The 19,275-nt window shown below is 43.0% G+C and overlaps 3 protein-coding genes across 6 annotated transcripts; all 3 read right to left on the bottom strand.

Moving 5' to 3' along the window:
- Positions 1-28: 28 nt before the first annotated feature.
- LOC123993276 lies at positions 29-10,689 on the bottom strand. Of its 2 annotated transcripts, XM_046295215.1 has the most exons (8): positions 10,317-10,689; positions 9,788-10,224; positions 9,111-9,618; positions 8,885-9,002; positions 8,672-8,739; positions 7,868-7,962; positions 5,710-5,819; positions 29-356 (listed from the first exon to the last, which is right to left on the bottom strand). In XM_046295215.1, exons 2-8 carry the CDS (start codon positions 10,038-10,040, stop codon positions 30-32), a joined length of 1,479 nt encoding a protein of 492 aa, XP_046151171.1. In that variant the 5' UTR covers positions 10,041-10,224; positions 10,317-10,689; the 3' UTR covers position 29. The 2 variants fall into 2 exon arrangements, with proteins under 2 accessions (XP_046151171.1, XP_046151172.1); XM_046295216.1 differs by having other exon boundaries at positions 9,111-9,615; positions 9,788-10,684.
- A 269-nt stretch (positions 10,690-10,958) lies between these two features.
- Positions 10,959-13,978, bottom strand: LOC123994046 (zinc finger protein 629-like). Of its 3 annotated transcripts, none has more exons than XM_046296532.1 (3): positions 13,858-13,978; positions 12,196-12,653; positions 10,959-12,015 (listed from the first exon to the last, which is right to left on the bottom strand). In XM_046296532.1, the coding sequence occupies exons 2-3, from the start codon at positions 12,509-12,511 to the stop codon at positions 11,084-11,086; spliced, it is 1,248 nt and encodes a 415-aa protein (XP_046152488.1). In that variant the 5' UTR covers positions 12,512-12,653; positions 13,858-13,978; the 3' UTR covers positions 10,959-11,083. The 3 variants fall into 3 exon arrangements, with proteins under 3 accessions (XP_046152488.1, XP_046152486.1, XP_046152487.1); XM_046296530.1 differs by lacking the exon at positions 13,858-13,978 and adding an exon at positions 13,196-13,430; XM_046296531.1 differs by lacking the exon at positions 13,858-13,978 and adding an exon at positions 13,001-13,187.
- A 1,585-nt stretch (positions 13,979-15,563) lies between these two features.
- LOC123994045 (macrophage migration inhibitory factor-like) lies at positions 15,564-17,962 on the bottom strand. The gene is made up of 3 exons (XM_046296529.1): positions 17,747-17,962; positions 15,934-16,103; positions 15,564-15,863 (listed from the first exon to the last, which is right to left on the bottom strand). Exons 1-3 carry the CDS (start codon positions 17,852-17,854, stop codon positions 15,797-15,799), a joined length of 345 nt encoding a protein of 114 aa, XP_046152485.1. The 5' UTR covers positions 17,855-17,962; the 3' UTR covers positions 15,564-15,796.
- Between the last annotated feature and the right edge of the window lie 1,313 nt (positions 17,963-19,275).

Raw genomic sequence — 19,275 nt, 5'->3', positions numbered from 1 at the left:
ATCCATTTAAGAAATAATGACAATTCAGTTCATTTATCATTTTTATTCACATACACTTGTTTAGCCTCTCCTTTTGGGGGATGGCGGGGGGTAAATCTACCCCCCTGTAATTTTCTGGAGCGAGCAGACTTTGGCTCAACGCCCTTAAGGCGATTGTCATCTAAGGTTATCTGACAGAGTCGGACGATCTGAGTCAACCTCGAGCAACGCCACCTGGGAGGGAGCACATGATAGGTGAACTTGTCTTCAGCATCACTTTCCTCGTCCGACATGAAGTTGGGGTCTGCTCCAACCAGGAAGTCCAGATCTTCTGGGGCGAGGAGCTCTCCTCCCACCTTTACTCTTTTCTGGAAGAGCTGAAATTTTTACAGAGAAAGGACTTGAATAAGCAGCAATACATTCGCCTGGGTACCAGTCTCTTTAGATAATCCACTCCCTGTACTCCATGTCATGTGCCAAAGAGCCTGGCCTTTCCGCCATCTTCAAATATGAACATTCTATCATTAATGAGCTCTAAAAGAACAAGCACCCTCACAGCTATCCTCCAATCACAACGACTATACAAATTATGGAACTAAAACTTTTTTTCTTCAAAGAACACTTATCCAGAAGAAACCAGTTTGCTAGCTAACTCTAAATTCTCAAACTATACTGAACAAAAATATAAACGCAACAATTTAAATGATTTTGCTGAGTTACAGTTCATATAAGGAAAGCAGTCAATTGAAATAAATTAATGAGGCCCTAATCTATGGATTTTACATGACTGGGTAGGGGTGCAGCCAGGCCGACCCACAGTGGAGCCAGGCCTAGCCAATCAGAATGAGTTTTTCCCCCACAGAAATACTCCTCCGCATGCACTGGCCATAACTTGGGATTATGTCTTCTCTCAAATGAGGCATTGATCATATTTTTGCAATATTAATACCAAGATAAATTTGTAATTTAACAGAGGGTCGACCACATGTTTCCTATTTGCCTCTTTTTTTTCTCCTTCCCCCCCCCCACCTTTATTTAACCAGGTAAGCTAGTTGCGACCTGGCCAAGATAAAACAAAGCAGTGCGACAGAAACAACAACACATAGTTACATGGAATAAACACATTTTAGAGTCAACACAATAGGGGAAAAAAGTAAGTCTATATACAGTGTGTTCAAATGGCATGAGGAGGTATGGCAATAAATAGGCCATAGTAGCAAAGTAATGACAATTTAGCAAATAAACACTGGAGTGGTAAATGAGCAGATGATGGTGTGTAAGTAGTGATACTACTTAGTAAGTAAGTAGTGATACTACTTGCAGTCCGAGTGATACTCATAGGTGTTGGCTTTGGGGATGACCATTGAGATATACCTGCTGGAGCTCGTGCTACTGGTGAGTGTTGTTATCGTGACCAGTGAGCTGAGATAAGGCCGAGCTTTACTTGTAGATGACCTGGAGCCAGTGGGTCTGGCGACGAATATGTAGCGAGGGCCAGCCGACTAGGGCATACAGGTCGCAGTGGTGGGTGGTATAAGGCGCTTTGGTAAGAAAACGGATGGCACTGTGATAGACTGCATCCAATTTGCTGAGTATTGGAAGCTATTTTGTAGATGACATCTCGGAAGTCGAGGATCGGTAGGATAGTCAGTTTTACTAGGGTAAGTTTGGCGACGTGAGTGAAGGAGGCTTTGTTGCGAAATAGGAAGCCGATTATAGATTTTATAGATTTTCTAGATTTGATTTTGGATTGAAGATGTTTGATATGAGTCTGGAAGGAGAGTTTACAGTCTAGCCAGACACCTAGGTATTTGTAGTTGTCCATGTATTCTAGGTCAGAACCGTCCAGAGTAGTGATGCTAGTCGGGCGAGTGCGGGCAGCGAACGGTCGAAAAGCATGCATTTGGTTTCGCTAGCGTTTAAGAGCAGTTGGAGGCCACGGAAGGAGTGTTGTATGGCATTGAAGCTCGTTTGGAGGTTAGTGTCCAAAGAAGGGCCAGATGTATACAGAATGGTGTCGTCTGCGTAAAGGTGGATCAGGGAATCACCCGCAGCAAGAGCGACATCGTTGATATATGCAGAGTAAAGAGTCGCCCCCAGAATTGAACCCTGTGGAACCCACATAGAGACTGCCAGAGGTCCGGACAACAGGCCCTCCAATTTTACACATTTAACTCTATCTACGAAGCAGTTGGTGAACCAGGCGAGACAGTCATTTCAGAAACCAAGGCTGTTGAATCTGCCAATAAGAATACGGTGATTGACAGAGTCGAAAGCCTTGGCCATGTCGATGAAGACGGCTGCACAGTACTGTCTTTTATCGATGGCGGTTATGATATCGTTTAGTACTTTGAGCGTGGCTGAGGTGCACCCGTGACCAGCTCGGAAACCGAATTGCACAGCGGTGGTATTCGAAATGGTCAGTGATCTGTTAACTTGGCTTTCAAAGACTTTAGAAGGATGGATATATGTCTGTAACAGTTTGGGTCTAGAGTGTCACCCCCTTTGAAGAGGGGGATGACCGCGGCAGCTTTCCAAACTTTAGGGATCTCAGACGAAATGAGAGTTTGAACAGACTGGTAGTAGGGGTTGCAACAATGATGGCGGAATATTTTAGAAAGAGATGGTCCAGATTGTCTAGCCCAGCTGATTTGTACGGGTCCAGGTTTTGCAGCTCTTTCAGAACATCTGTGATCTGGATTTGGGTGAAGGAGAATCTGGGGAGACTCGGGCAAGTAGCTGCGAGGGGTGCGGAGCTGTTGGCCGTGGTTGGGGTAGCCAGGAGGAAAGGATGGCCAGCCGTAGAGAAATGCTTATTGAAATGTTCGATTATCATGGATTTATCGGTGGTGACCGTGTCGTCTAGCCTCAGTGCAGTGAGCAGCTGGGAGGAGGTGCTCTTGTTTTCCATGGACTTTAGTGTCCCAAAACTTTTTGGAGTAAGAGCTACAGGATGCAAATTTCTGTTTAAAAAAGCTAGCCATTGCTTTCCTGACTGATTGTGTGTTGGTTCCTGACTTTCCTGAACAGTTGCATTTCGCAGGGACTATTCGATGCTATTGCAGTCTGCCACAGGATGTTTTTGTGCTGGTCAAGGGCAGTCCGGTCTGGAGTGAACCAAGGGCTATATCTGTTATTAGTTCTACATTTTTTGAAAGGGGCATGCTTATTTAAGATGGTGAGGAAATTACCTTTAAAGAACGACCAGTCATCCTCGACTGACGGGATGAGGTCAATATCCTTCCAGGATACCTGGGCCAGGGCGATTAGAAAGGCCTGCTCGCAGAAGTGTCTTAGGGAGCGTTTGACAGTGATGAGGGGTGGTCGTTTGACCACGGACCCATAGCGGACGTAGGCAATGACGCAGTGATCGCTGAGATCCTGATTGAAAACAACAGAGGTGTATTTGGAGGGCAAGTTGGTCAGGATAATATCTATGAGGGTGCCCATGTTTACGGATTTAGGGTTGTACCTGGTGGTTTCCTTGATAATTTGTGTGAGATTGAGGGCATCTAGTTTAGATTGTAGGACTGCTGGGGTGTTAAGCATTCCCCATTTAGGTCACCTAACAGAACGAACTCTGAATATAGATGGGGGGCAATCAATTCACATATGGTGTCCAGGGCACAGCTGGGAGCTGAGGGGGGTCTATAACATGCGGCAACAGTGAGAGACTTATTTCTGGAGAGACAGACAGAAAATGTTGTAGTTGAGTATGGAAATCTCAGAATCTTTGGTGGCCTTCCTAAGCCAGGATTCAGACACGGCAAGGACATCGGGGTTGGTGGAGTGTGCTAAAGCAGTGAGTAAAACAAACTTTAACATGCATGAAACCAAGGCTTTTTCGATGACAGAAGTCAACTAATGAGAGTGCCTTTTGGACACGCAGGGCCTGGGATAGCCTCCACATCACCCGAGAAACAGAGGAGTAGTAGGATGGGGTACGGCTAAAGACTAGCAAAACTGGTCGTCTGATGCGTTGGGGACAGGGAATAAAAGGAGCAGATTTCTGGGCGTGGTAGAATAGATTCAGGGCTTAATGTGCAGACAGGGGTATGGTAAGTGCGGGTACAGTGGAGATAAGCACAGGCATTGAGTGATGATAAGAGAGGTTGCATCTCTGGACATGCTGGGACAAAGGAGGTATATAAGGCATGTATAGTCCAGAGTGCAATGCATGGTGCCATTGTCAGAAATATTATAGAAAGTAGATAGGAATCCAGTGAATGAAGGTACGTATAACGCCCCATCCAGCAGACCAATCACGTTCAAGTTGTTATTCTGCGTCACGCAATCCCTTCTCAAAGTCAGTGTAAATGTCGAGAAACGTGCTTATTTTCCTCGAGAGTACGTAATGTCACGACTCCAAAGCTATATGGTACTACAGGTCGCAAGTTAATTATCTCAAATCTCAGAAAAGATTTGTAATGTTGTAATTCTTGTTGATGAAATTTGTGCTAATGTTGGGTTTTGGATCTAGCGCACAATAGATTCCCATTCACTCCTTGAAGGAGAGCGCTCCTTGTCCCAGAATCGCCCATTGACGTAGCATGGGCAACGTTTCCCATCTCCTCAAAAGAATATCCGCCGTTGCAAATGTTAGACTCATCGATCTGCAGGTTGAACATGGTGCGATGGTAGACTTCTAAATTGATAGTGCAGTTTATTTAGGTGATTTTACAGCTAGCTATGTCACATGCTGATATGTCTTTGGTATTATTGTGTGTAGCTACGTTTTGCTAGCCAGCCAGCCAGCCCAAAGAGAGCAATGCATTGTGGATTTTGTAGTTGACTTGAGCTGAAACGATTTTCCATGTTGCTACCAACCTTATTATTGCGTCAAAATGAAACATTTGTTCACAAAAAATATTGTTAACATAAGTGTTATTTAACACTACATGGGGCAGCAGGTAGCCTAGTGGTTAGAGCGTTGGACTTGTAACCGAAAGGTTGCAAGATCGAATCCCCGAACTGACAAGGTAAAAATCTGTCTTTTCTGCCCCTGAACAAGGCAGTTAACCCACTGTTCCTAGGCAGTCATTGAAAATAAGAATTTGTTCTTAACTGACTTGCCTAGTTTAATAAAGGTAAAATAAAAAAGGAATGAGTGGCTTTTTTATTTAATGTTATTTACAACTACCAATGAGCAACTCCAGCGCATATTTAGGATGCGTTCATAAATTGCCTCAAGTGTGTCAGTGTGCTCTGGGTCTTTGTAAATTCAGAGTGTTGCCAGATTGTCCCACATTCTGAATGTTTAAGCATTTAGATTCATTCTGAATCTTGGAGCATTTAGAGCGCACACCGGATGCTCTGGCCGAGGAGTAGGGTTGAGCCGAGCGACCTGACCTCACAATGGCATTCCAGCACCCAAGCTAACTGGCTAAAGTTTGCTAGCTACTTCCAGACACAAATGAGGGAACACCGCACTCTGACCATTTGACTCGCCCTGGCAGAGCCTGCTTAGGCTGTTTCTATGTTATCTAGAGTGTTAGTGACTGTAACTGAGCTCCTGGCAACAGTTAGCTAAAGAGACTGGTACTCAGACTAGCAATACATAACTTATTGGTGAAATTGTGAGTACAGACATTGTGTGTATATATAAGCTTTCAACGTGAATAATATCCTACATGAAAAATTCAAATTCCTGTTAAATGCACAATAAAATGTTCTTATGTCTGAGTGATGTGTGATTATATTGAGTGGTGTTGTGTGTTACTGATAACATACCCTGCTCCGCCTGCTGGTGAGGATTTTCTTCTTCTTGATGACCGCCACACTGCCCTCCAGTTCAATCTTCCCTTGAGCCTTCCAGTACTCATAAGCCCTGTTGCACGCCTCTATGGAAAGGGAAAATGGTTATATTAAAATAGTGTTGATGTGATACAACGTGATAAGTTGTTGTATGTTATGGAGCGATTTCAGTGCCAACATAAATTGTATTTGAATTGCAAACATTTGAATTTAATATTTGTAATGCACAAATTCAATAATTGCATTCATAAATTGAACTTGTATTTCCTCCTGATTTGAAACTGAATTGAGTGAATATTGCATTCATTTTTTATTCAGTATTCAAATTCAATATTTATATTTGTTTAAATATGGTACAATCATTTCAAAGTTTCATATATTCAACTTCACAGATGCATTCAGATTCAGTTTTCAAATTCGGTTCTTTAATTCAGATTCAAAACCAGAGACAACATCCTGGTACTTTGCCAGCCAGGATAAGCAGGGGAGAACAGAAATAATTAAACACTCACTGTGGTAAATGGAAGCTTCTGCCGGTTTCTGAAGCCAATGTGGCATGTTGAATTTATTTTGGTCCTATGAATTTGGCTCGAGCGCTCAAATCGTTTCGGATATATACTACATGACCAAATGTATGTGGACATCTGCTCGTCAAACATCTCATTCCAAAATCATGGGCATTAATATGGAGTTAGTCCCTCCTTTGCTGCTATAACAGCCTCCACTCTTCCGGGAAAGCTTTCCACTAGATGTTGGAACACATTGCAGTCAGCGTTCCAATTCATCCCAAAGGTGTTTGATGGGGTTGAGGTCAGAGCTCTGTGCAGGCTAGTCAAGTTCTTCCACATCGATTTCGACAAACCATTTCTGTATGGACCTCGCTTTCTGCACGGGGACACGGGGTCATGCTGAAACATGCCTTCCCCAAACTGTTGCCACAAAGTTAGAAGCACAGAACTGTCTAGAATGTTATTGTATGCTGTAGCGTTAAGATTTCCCTTCACTAGAACGATGTAAAACAGCCCCAGGCCATTATTCCTCCTCCACCAAACTTTACAGTTGGCACTATGCAGTCGGGCAGGTGGTGTTCTCCTGGTATCCTCCAAACCATGATTCATCCGTTGGACTGCCAGATGGTGAAACGTGATCACCCCAGAGAATGCATTTCCACTGTTTAATTCTAGATTTTCATCCTCTACTTTTCCTGCCTTGCAAAGAAGCAGGATGTTGTCTCTGGTTTTGAATCTGAATTTAAAAATAACTGAATTTGGATGCATCTGAGTTGAATATATGAAACTTTGATAAACTTGAAATGAGAGTTTGCAATCATTGTCTGTGTATCAAGTTTACAAATCTATCATATTGAAACATATACACTGAACAGAAATATAAACACAACATGTAAAGTGTTTGTCCCATGTTTCATGAGCTGAAATAAAGAAAATAACAGAAATGTTCCATACTAACAAAAAGCGTATTTCTCAAAAATGTTGGGCACAATTTGTGTATATCCCTGTTGGTGAGCATTTCTCCTTTGCCAATACAGTCCATCCACCTGAAGCTGAGTAAACAGCATGATCATTACACAGGTGCACCTTGCACTGGGGACAACAAAAAGGCCACTTAAAAATGTGGTTTTGTCACACAACACAATGCCACGGATGTCTCAAGTTTTCATAGAGCGTGTAATTGGTATGCTGACTGCAGGGATGTCCACCAGAGCATTGTATGTTTATTTCTCTACCATAAGCGGCCTCCAACGTCATTTTAGAGAATTTGGCAATACGTCCAACCGGCCTCACAACCACTGTGAGATCCATAGATGAGGGCCTAATGCATTTATTTCAATTGACTAATTTCCTTATATGAACTAACTCAGTAAAATATTAGAAATGGTTGTGTATATTTTTTTGTTCAGTGTAATTATTGAATTTGAATATTGAATTAAATTGACATTTTAAACGGAATGCAATATTCAATTAATTCATTTTCAAATCATGAAATACCTGGAAGGCTGCTGCAGCAGGAGACGACATTACATACTAACAATATATTTTTGAAGAGATATGGATTCTTTACATTGTTACATTCTGCAAATGTATACCATACGGTAGCTACTAAAGCTAAGACTCACTTCTGATGAGGCTGTTGGGACCCCAGTTTTTGCCTCCATCCTTTACAATCTGCATCACTGCTTTGGTCACCTCCTCGTTGTGAGGGGACCTGAAGCTGAAAAACCATAATGTTGTGATTATTGAAAGAAATACGAGTGTGATGATCATGTAATAAACTTGACTATACTAGATGAAATCAAAACATCCCAAAAGTGCAACCCCCACCCACTTGACACTCTAGGCAGGATAAGCAAAGTTTCAAATTGAATTTGAACCCACGTCTGCAATGGTGCAACCAACTGAAAACAACCCATGGAATATTTAAAGGGATAGTTCACTCAAAATACAAAATTACATATTGGTTTCCTTACCCTGTAAGCAGTCTATAAACAAGGTATGACAGCAATCCATGCTTTGGTTAAGTTTCCCAGGAACTGTTCCACATGCTAATGTTTTAGCATTTGTGGCACAAATCCCATTCAAGTCATGGGACGATATTAGCATATTTCACACATGTCCAATCATACGAAAGTATCTAAAATTGTTTGTGAACATGATGCGCGAAAAATACTAATACCGGTTCCATGACTTGTATGGGATTTGTGCCACAAATGCTAAAATGTTAGCATGGGAGGCAGTGTCAGGGAAACTAAACCAAAGCATGTATTGCCGTCATACCTTGTACATAGACTGCTTACAGGGTGAGGAAACCAATGTAATTTTGTAATCTGGGTACAATATCCCTGTAAGTATAAATCAAACTAAGAAACCAAGCAGCTTTTCAAAGAGCAGTATCACTACAGCCTTGTTAATAAAGTGCATACCAGTCATTTGGGCCGAATCTCCATTTTAGATCTTCCCCAAGCTGCTTATGGGCCTGTCTTACTGATGCCTATTAGGAATAAAGAAATACACAGTAAGTTAACTGACCAAGTGGAGATTGGAGAGGCTAACAAACCTAAGTGTATAGCTAGCTACTTTGCTTTACAACAAACCCTGGCCGGTGTGTAAGATGTTTCAGCTAATTTCAAACTCACTAATAATGCCAGTGGAATAATCCTTCCAGTTCTTGATGTAACAGGAACTGGCGCAGCGTAATCTTCATGATCTTGGACTCCCTTCGTCAGTTTTGCCTTGGAAATGGTACAGATGCCCCTGGAAAATATAAAAATCAGGAACCGTGTGAGTTAACCTTTGCTAACTAGCAAGCAAACTAATTCTCCCTGGTACACGAGTACTCCAAAACATGTTGTCCAATGTTACCTTGAATGGATTTGTTCATGTTTTTTCAGGTCCGCTCTAGCGATAAATCTTTTCCCACAGTCCGTGCACTGGTAAGGCCTCTCTCCGGTGTGATAGGCCCTGTGTCTCTTCAAGACGCTCTGATGGCTGAAGCTCTTCCCACACTGAGAGCAGCTGTACGGCCTCTCCCTCGTGTGGCACTGCATATGGATTCTCAGGTGGCACATGGACTCAGGGGGGCCCATAGAGCTCTCTATCCCCTGGGCTGGTATTACTGACCCTGAGTGTGAAGGCTGTTCCTCACTGGTCCATGGTGTTGATAGAGGCTGGGGCTCACTGGCCCATGGTGCAGACAAACCAAGGTCACTAAGGGGGGCATCGGTGTATGGGATTGTTAGGCTTACCATATCCCCCCAGTCTCCCTGTGCATCGGCCTCCTCTTTGACATGGACCTCATGGGCCTCCCTCAGAGCAACGAGCCCCTCTGACTGGAGAATCTCCTCTTGTTTAATACCATAACCCTCTGCTGCTGAGGAAATACCAGAACCAGTGATAGTATTCATGATGTGCATGTCAGACTATACAGGTTACAGCTGTTACCTCTGTCTAAACTATCAACATGGTATAACCATGGTAATTAGACAGATGAATACCTAATCAATCCCAGAGGGGAAATTCAGTTGTGAAAAAACACTCACCTGACAAAGCCTCTACTTTCTCCTCAGTGTCTCCAGCACAACCACATCTCACACACATCCCCCTCCACTCCTCCTCTCTGTCCCTCCATCTCTGCAGCCTCTCCTTCAAGACGTCCACTTCCTGTTTGCTCCGTGTCACTTCCTCCAGGAATCCATCCTTCACCAATAGAGTGATTTCATGCATGGCAGTTTTGAGGACTGTTTCCATGACGCCACTGAGCTGGTACTGGAAGTTGAGGATGGCCTCAGACATAGCTGCAACAACATCAACTCAACACTGGCAAATCAATCCCACTTCCCTTATTGGTACCAGTCCCAGAGTACAGACAGTCTTCTTTGGCTGAGCTTCCTACCGTTGTTTCCCAGTTTGGATCACTATACTGGAAAGACTTGGATTTAGCCTCCTCCAGATCACACCACTGCCCAAAGTCAGGAATCTTCCTCCAAGAAACAAGGGCAAGCTGTCAAATACACCAAATGTGGTCTTGATATGCCCCAAATATCTTTCCAGTATAGGAAGCTCACTTACCAATGATTTAGCCCAGCAACATGCGTGTAACTAACAAATTAATGAACCCATACATCCCTTTTTGCCTGTGATTAGGCGTACCAAATAATGCATTTCTCAAGCTTGCTAGCTGCTTAGCTAAGCTAACTTAATAACCAATGACTGTATATGAACAGTGTAGTAACAACTTTCCAACCATTTGACTCAAATCTAAAATATTATTACCACTTCCTAGACGTTGGTTGTTGTTGTTGTGCGTCAACAAATCAGCTAGTTACAAACGTCAAATCTCTCATAGCCTGTAGTACAGACGTAACAAAGCCAGGTACTAGCTAACATAATAAGCTAACAGCTAACTAGCTGAGGAGAGATCCTGCGGCTCCACCTCCCGATCTGTGGCATCGAGGTGATCATACTGCCAATACAATTGCGCAGAACTCCTAAATCTTTTTGTTGAAATCTTGTCTAGAATCTTTGGAATTCAACATATTCTCTGAGACAACTGTCTGAAGCGCTGTACCAAATGTATTTATTTGCCTGAGTATTATATCTATGAGCCGTTCTGGGTCAGACATGGCTACTTTACTTTTAATATATCTGTTTTTGTATGTAACAGTTAATGACACGTTTGACAAATCATTAAAGGATGAGAATCATTTCTTCATTAAGGGTTTTATTCCTCTCAACATGAAATGCATCAGTAACTACAAATACATTGAACATAGTACACGTGTGCTGTTATTTTCTTCACTCAGATTTTCTAAATCAACCAGCTTCATCTCAAAGTTCTACCTTGCTGCATGAATCTGTTCATGTCTTTTCAGGTCTGCTCTAGAATAGAATCTATTCCCACAGTTCGTGCAATGGTAAGGCCTCTCTGTTGAGTGAATGACCCTGTGTTTCTTCAAGCCACTCTGAAGGCTGAAGCTCTTCCCACATTGAGAGCAGCTGTACGGTTTCTCTCCTGTGTGATACTGCTGGTGGGACTTCAGGTTGCACAGGTAGACAAAGCTCTTACCGCACTGTGAGCAGCTGAACGGCCTTTCCCCTGTGTGGCACTGCATGTGTACCCTGAGGTGGCACATGTACACAAAGCCCTTACCACACTGGGAGCAGGTGAAGGCCTTTTTCCCTGTGTGGTGGTACTTCTGGTGGTCTTTCAGGTTTCGTAGCTGAGGGAAGCTCTTTTCACAGTGTGGGCAGCTGTAGGGTTTGACCCCCAGCTGTGCCGTTGTGTTGTTGCTGAGACCATAGGGACTGGACTCCAGGGCTCCCACAGCACACTCTGTTGCCTGGGTGGGTATACCTGACCCTGGGAGTACGTGCTGCTTCTCCCTGGTCCATGGTGTTGGTTCTGGAGGTAGCGGTGGTGGATCCCTGGCCCATGGTGCTGGAGGTAGAGGCTCTCTGGTCCATGGTGCTGGAAGTTGAGGCTGAGGCTCACTGGTCCATGCCCCAGCATGGGCACTCAATCTCTGCAGACGACTCAGGCTCATTATGGTAGTATCTGTGGATGTGACCATCTGGGATACTAGATCCCCCCAGTCATTGGGCTCCTGTTTGATGTGGACCACATGGGCTTCCCTCTCTTCCATCCTTTCAGAGACACAGGAAGAGCTGGACATGTCCGTTTCCTGTGGACCCTCTCTCTCTGGGAGAGTATTGGGTCCCTCTGACTGGAACATCTCCTCCTGTTTGATAACACAACCTTCCTCTGCTCCTGAGGATGGAACAGAACAAAGTAAGAGATCCTATATCAGGGGTGTGTGTGTGTGTGTGTGTGTGTGTGTGTGTGTGTGTGTGTGTGTGTGTGTGTGTGTGTGTGTGTGTGTGTGTGTGTGTGTGTGTGTGTGTGTGTGTGTGCGTGCGTGCGTGCGTGCGTGCATCTCTCCTCACTTACCTGACAGAGCCTCTCCTTTCTCAGTGTCTCCAGTACAACTGCAACTCACACACATGCCCATCTGCTCTCTCGCTTCCCTCTTCTTTCTCTGCTCTCTCTCTTCATCTTCTCTCTTCCTCTCCTCCTCTCTGTCCCTCCATTTCTGCTCCCACTGCTGCAGCTTCATCCTCAAGATGTCCGCTTCCTGCTTGCTCCGTGTCACTTCCTCCAGGAAGCCTTCCTTCACCAGCCGAGTGATCTCGTGCATGGCGGTTTTGAGGACTGTTTCCATAACGCCACTGAGTTGGTACTGGAAGGTGAGGATGGCTTCTGACATAGCTGCAACAGCATCAGCTCAACACTGGAAAATAAACCCCACTTCCCTTCCAAACGTCACAGTTGCCTTGCCACCAGTGAGTTCAACAAGCTGGGAAACTGGCACGTAGCTTCCAGATTACACCAGTACCCAGGGAGTACACCTGGAAACAGGGACAAACTGTCAAATACATGATGATAAGGGTGACCCTGCAGTGTGGACTGTCATCTTGCCAGAGAAACAGGGAATATCAACGACGAATAGCCATTCAGGCCAGCAAAATAACTATCTGGAAATTATTGTTGTAATTGTTAAGTTATTACTCTTTCATGTAGACCAAAAGTACTACCGGAGATACTGGCGTTAGGTACTTAACTAGCTAGATGGCTGAGTTTTGTCCAGCTTGCCTTGCTAGCATTAGAACTAATTTAGCTAGCTAGCTACATAGCTTTAACACAGGGGTATAACGATAGCATCTTAATTTGACTCGAAGAAAAATAATCTTATTACTTGCCAAACGTTGTCAATCGACTAGTCAGAAACGTTCAATCTCTCATACCAGTGCCACAAATTGTGAATTATGTCCAGCTTGCCTTGCTAGCATTGGCTAATGTTCAACTAACTTGGCTAGCTAGCTACATAGCTATAACACAGGGGTATAACGATAGCGTCTTAATTTGACTCGAAGAAAAATGATTGTATTACTTGCCAAACGTTGTCAATCTGCTACCCGGAAACGTTCAATCTCTCATCCCAGTTCCACAAATTGTGTCATATTTGCTGACTGTATTCAAAGTAGCAGCTTGCTAGTGTTTACATTGGTTTCCACTAGTTACCACAGCCACAAATTACAAATGGCTATATCGTAAAAATGTATGAAAACAAAAATTAGCTTTGTTTAAGGTTAGGATTAGTCATACATTTAGCTGTGTTTAGGGTTAGGTTTAAACCACATTTTAAGAAGATAAATTGTAGAAATGGGACATGCCGTCAAGAGGATCATCATGCTTAGGTGATTGCGCAGAACTGATTGCAGAAAGAATGGGAGACTTGACACTATATCCATCATATGTTATGTCTTTGTTCTAAAATTATTATTATCAACTCGTGTTGACGCACAACGTAGGGCAATAAAACAAATAGCTACACCATTTGTTTTATTGGATGCAGCATCTATAATCAATAGATGACCTATTATCTAGATTGTTCCATGAAAGTTAATTCCCTCTAGTTCATATTTAAATTAACTACCTATGCTGAAGAGCTATGAGAGACAGAGGACTAAGACAGTATAAAACAGGCATTTACTGTAGCAAAGACCTTCTAGATTCTCAACATAGAATTGAAATAGAGATTCTCAGACTCACCTTAGCTGGTACTTCCTTCCATAGCCTTGGACAGTTCTTCCGTGGCTTCAGATAGAGGTTCTACTATTTATTGCACCATTAAAGCAAAGGTAATTTGTGTGCAGTTTTGCTTTGTCATTCATTGATCAGACGTCTTCAGTTCTTCTTTAATTTCTTGGCATGATAAGCCTCAATGAAAACGTTGAACATTGTTGTCCCAGGCCAGGTTTTGCACCACAATTTCAAAGAAGTTCATGTAGATCCTGAAACAGAGAGATGGATCAGCTTGGGTCAGTGTGTGTGTGTGTGAGAAAGAGAGCGCGAGCGAGAGGCTGACTTCTGTAGAGTGAGTGTGTTGGTTCTGTACAGGGGGGAAATTCCAAGGTGTTTATTGAGCAGTCCACAGAGTAGTGTGGAGTACTGCAGGTTCTGTTCCTCACTTATAGCTCTAATACTGTGGAGGGAGCAGTATGTACAGGGGGTGGTCTTTCGCCCAAATGTCATCAGCTGATCTAGCACGATGGGAGCAACAAAGAACTGCAATATAACAATATAACCATAGAATTACATATTAGTAATTTAATATGATAATTTTGAGTATAATCCGGCAATGTTGTATTATAATGTCATTTCTCTATATGTTTCAAAGTTAACTCTGCCATTTTCCCCAATGGCTTTGGCCAGTTCTTCTGTTGCTTCTGAAAGAAGTGCCACTGGGACAGCAGTCTTGGCTATATTTGTGTTCACCAAGAAAATAGGAATGGATGGTTACTTCAATTTTACTCCTTAAAACAGTTAATGTAGCTTTACAGTGCTACACTTAAAACAGTTTTGATTATGTGTGCATGTGAGTGGGGTGTGGCCTCAGTCACAGCATTTTTCTCAAATGTCCCTCAATTCTAAGAGCTGGCATCGGTCCTACATGTTTTATGTACAGATTATAGCTATATATTTGAGTTCCATTTAGTTTATTAATCCCTATTACATGTTTGTGAGTTATGGAAAAGTTGACACAGTATGCAACCCTGTACTTGAAATGGGTTCTTTACAGTAACAATTATCGCCAATGGATTTTGAAACTCACCTCAGGTCCTGGTTTTCCCATAGCTTAGGACAGTTCCACCGTAGCTTCAGATAGAAGTGCAGCTGGTATGGCAGCTTTGGCATAATTTGTGTTCACCATGAAAACTGGTATGGTTGTAAGTTTACTTGAAGCAAGACGTATTGGTCCCACTGAGGTATACGATTGGTCTTCAGCACAGGCGGTTGACCTTCACAATGATACTCGACGATAGAAAACTGTGGCCATTAGAATTGCGTGTGGCTGCTGAAGTTATTTTTATCCACCAATGGCAACACACTTCCTACCACAAGAGCGGGAGTTATGCGTGTAATATCAGTACTAGCTTCTCAATTCAGAACAGTATCCAATGTATTTTGATACCCATCTATTGACTCTGATTGAACCCTAGAACAGATGCATGGCATCACAGATATGACAAAACGTGTCAAAAGTAAATTCTCAGCTAGCGGTCTTCGCCTGTTCATGGTTGTTTGGTGTATTCACACTCCAAGTGCACTATACAATCTTTACCTAGCAATTGAACACAATAGATTTGTCTGTGTGAGGTCAAATTGGACTGCTTTTATGGCATGTTCTCAATTAATGGCAGTGAATAGCATCCGGTCTGTAAAAAATGTCAAAAACACAGGGAAAACAGAACAAGTTGTGATCAAGGGGAATCACTTTATTGTAATATCAAAGCCAAGGGTCCAGTGCAAATCAAGGGTCTGTTATAAAGCAAGGGTCCATTTTAAGTGCATTTATCAATACCGCTCTACATCAGCCCAGCAACAAGGCATCTCTGCTCATCTCTCCATAGCCTACTCTAGTGCTATAATACCATTAAGGTGTAGGGGAAAAGAGGGGTCAGCTCCCATTGAAATTTAGATCCCCTGCTCAACCAAAAGTAGAGTTGTTCCAGGCCACGTTCGCTGCCTCCATGTCAAAGAAGTTCACGTAAATCCTGAGACACAAGAGGAGTGTTAGTGTATGAACATTTCATGTGGATTCTACTCTCTGTGTGTGTCCATTACCTGTCAGGAGAGATGCCCAGGTGTTTGTTGAGCAGTCCACACAGTAGTTTAGAGTACTGTTTCTGAGCTCCTTCAATCTTCCCAATGCTGTGAAGGGAGCAGAGGGCACAAGGGTCTCCTTTCCCCCCAAACATCATCAACTGGTCTGGGACGATGTGCACAGCAAGGTACTGAGAGGGAGAGACACACACAAAGAGAAAACAGAGCATACAGTGAGTGGGAGCTGGAACAATCATGTGAAAAATCACGTGATTAAGGCACGATAAAAATTCCAACCATGACAGTGAAATTGCACAAGTAAACCTTTAGTAAATAAGAACTAGTTGTTTGATTTACAGTATTCCTGCCCTGGACCTATTACAAGTACAGTGAGTAAGACATTTAAAACGCGTTAACCCTCGCAAGGCTGCCGGCCAAGACAGCATCCCTAGCCGCATCCTCAGAGCATGCGCAGACCAGCTGGCTCGTGTGTTTACGGACATATTCAATCTCTCCCTATCCCAGTCTGCTGTCCCCACATGCTTCAAGATGGCCACCATTGTTCCTGTACTCAAGAAGGAAAAGGTAATTGAACTAAATGACTATCTTCTGGTAGCACTCACTTCTGTCATCATGAAGTGCTTTGAGAGACGAGTGAAGGGGCATATCACCTCCACCCTATCTGACACCCTAGACCTACTTCAAATTGCTTACCGCCCCAAAAGGTCCACAGACAATGCCATCGCACTGCACACTGCCCTATCCCATCTGGACAAGAGGAATACCTATGTAAGAATGCTGTTCATTGACTATAGCTCAGAATTCAACACCATAGTACATCAACACCACAATTGAGAGCATTTTGTCGGGTTGTATCGTCGCCTGATACGGCAACTGCAACCGCCCACAACTGCAAGGCTCTCCAGAGGGTGGTGCGGTCTGCACAAAGCATCATCGGGGGCAAACTATTTGCCCTCCAGGACACCAATAGCACATGATGTCACAGGAAGGCCAAAAAGATCATCAGGGACAAACACCACCCGAGCCACTGCCTGTTCACCCCGCTATCATCCAGAAGGCGAGGTCAGTACAGGTGAATCAAAGCTGGGACCGAGAGACTGAAAAACAGCTTCTATCTCAAGGCCATCAGACTGTTAAACAGCCAACAGCTTCTATCTCAAGGCCATCAGACTGTTAAACAGCCATCACTAACACAGAGAGGCTGCTGCCTACATACAGACTTGAAATCATTGGCCACTTTAATAAATGGTTCACTAGTCACTTTAATTTTGCCACTTTATTAAATGTTTGCATATCTTATATCACTCATCTCAACTGTATATACTGGATTTTATACCATCTATTGCATCTTAGCCTATGCCTCTCTGTCATTGCTCATCCATACATTTATATTTATGTATTCTTATTCCATTCTTTTACTTCCATTTGTGTGTATTCGGTAGTTGTTGTGGAATTGTTAGATTAGATATTGCTATGATATTAGATATTGCATGTTAGATATTGCTGCACTGTCGGAACTAGATGCACAAGCATTTCGCTACACTCGCAATTACATCTGCTAACCATGTACGTGACCAATAACATTTGATTTGACCTGCAGCACGAATATCGTGTTCCATTTTAGGAAGAAGCTCTGCGCATGGCCGATTTTATAACAGTTTTGTATTGGGATGCCAAATGGGTCTCAACTGCAACAAAGGTTCCCTACAATTTAATCTTCACCGCAGAAAAACGCATCAGTGTCAAATTAACGAAAATTAGCTCTCTACAACAGGGGCGGGGGGCTTTGCTGTGCCAACTTTGGAAGACTCACCTGCACAGGTTTGCCCATCGCCTTGGCCAGTTCATCTGTTGCCTCAGACAACAGAGCAGGAGGAATGTCACTCTTAGCCACATTAGTATTCACCAAAAACATAGGCATGATGATTGCTTCGCTACGTTCTCTCTGTCGCAGGGAAATAACCGTGATCAACACAGCTCTGGAGCAAGCTTGAGTGCAGCGTCTTCTTCTGTAATTTTGTATTTACTGACTACAACAACAAAATATGTGCGCCACCTATTGGGTGGGGTGAAAACTGAGAAACTTTAAGGAAGGGTGAAAACGTTACGACCACAGTTTCTAAACCCAGAGGCGCAACATCGCAGGACTTCCAAGAGCGCTTGCGAATCAGACAAGTCCGTGGTTTGCTGTTCGAGAAGTTAAATATTCTTCCTTAGTTCTTAATCTTCTCCAAGTGTAAAGGCACAACCTAGCAAATGTCTTAAGTAGTTGAACCAGTTATTATTTCAACCTCGTGAAGGTGACAAACTGAAGGCATGCCTTTGATTTGACGGCATGCACAGGCGTAGTTTAGCACGAGACGATGACATGTTTCCATGTATGATTGTTTAAAAAAAATATTATAATAATTGATCGAAAAACACAAGCATTTTTGTTGATGTACATTTTTACATAATTGCTGTGGATAAATGCTTTGATAGCCTCTGAGAAGAAGTATTTGATTTCATACAATTGGACCCACTTCAAAGCAAATCTTAGGACACTCAATAACTCCGAAAATCAAATACACAACAATAACTTTAGAAAAACATAAGACATGAAACTCAAGTCAATCAACAAAAAAACGTTTAAAAAGTTTTAAATCCACATTCTTCACCAGGGCTCTGTCCATCCACTACTAATTTTCTCACCTTTTATGTGACATTCTTGATCAGCTCTGCATCCCGATGAGGAACAAGGAGGTCTGTTGTTGACGAAGAGGAAGGTGATGCAATCATGATATTAGTGTGATGCAGTAACGATGGGTATGTAATTGGTCCAAACCAAACGTCCTCGCGAACAATGGTGTTTGTGTTCAGCAGTTCCCCGATCTATGTGCCTCCCAGGGCTTACAAAAAGCTGAGCACATACAATAGGTTTCACTTAACCAATTCCAGCATGCATTCCTTCTCCTAAGCAGGAAATAACCCACATTTCCTGGCCCAGGGAGGAGAGAGAGAATGGCATGGTAGTAGATACAGAGAGTTAAATAAAACATCTTTCTCAAAGGGGCCCTGAACTTTCTTCAATACAATCTGAAGAAATGTGCTGAAGTCCGAAAGATGTAATGTCAATCAAAAATGAGCAAAATGTTTTTGATGTTGCACTGAAGTATGCTTAGATTGCATATATGTTAGTTTTATTGTTGTGTACCGTACCTCCGATCAGACTCCAGACGACACAACTTTACATTTAACCGACTGGATCCAAACAACAAGCATTGGGCTATCCGACAAAAGAAAAATTAAGAGAGCAGAGAGATTGTTCAAAACCACTTTTTTTTTTCTCTCGGGTGTTGAGAA

This window comes from Oncorhynchus gorbuscha, linkage group LG13 (genome assembly GCF_021184085.1).
Source record: "Oncorhynchus gorbuscha isolate QuinsamMale2020 ecotype Even-year linkage group LG13, OgorEven_v1.0, whole genome shotgun sequence".
Classification (NCBI taxonomy): Eukaryota; Metazoa; Chordata; class Actinopteri; order Salmoniformes; family Salmonidae; genus Oncorhynchus; species Oncorhynchus gorbuscha.
The sequence above is the reverse complement of the archived record's forward strand: the minus strand, read 5'-3'. Positions and strand labels throughout refer to the sequence as shown.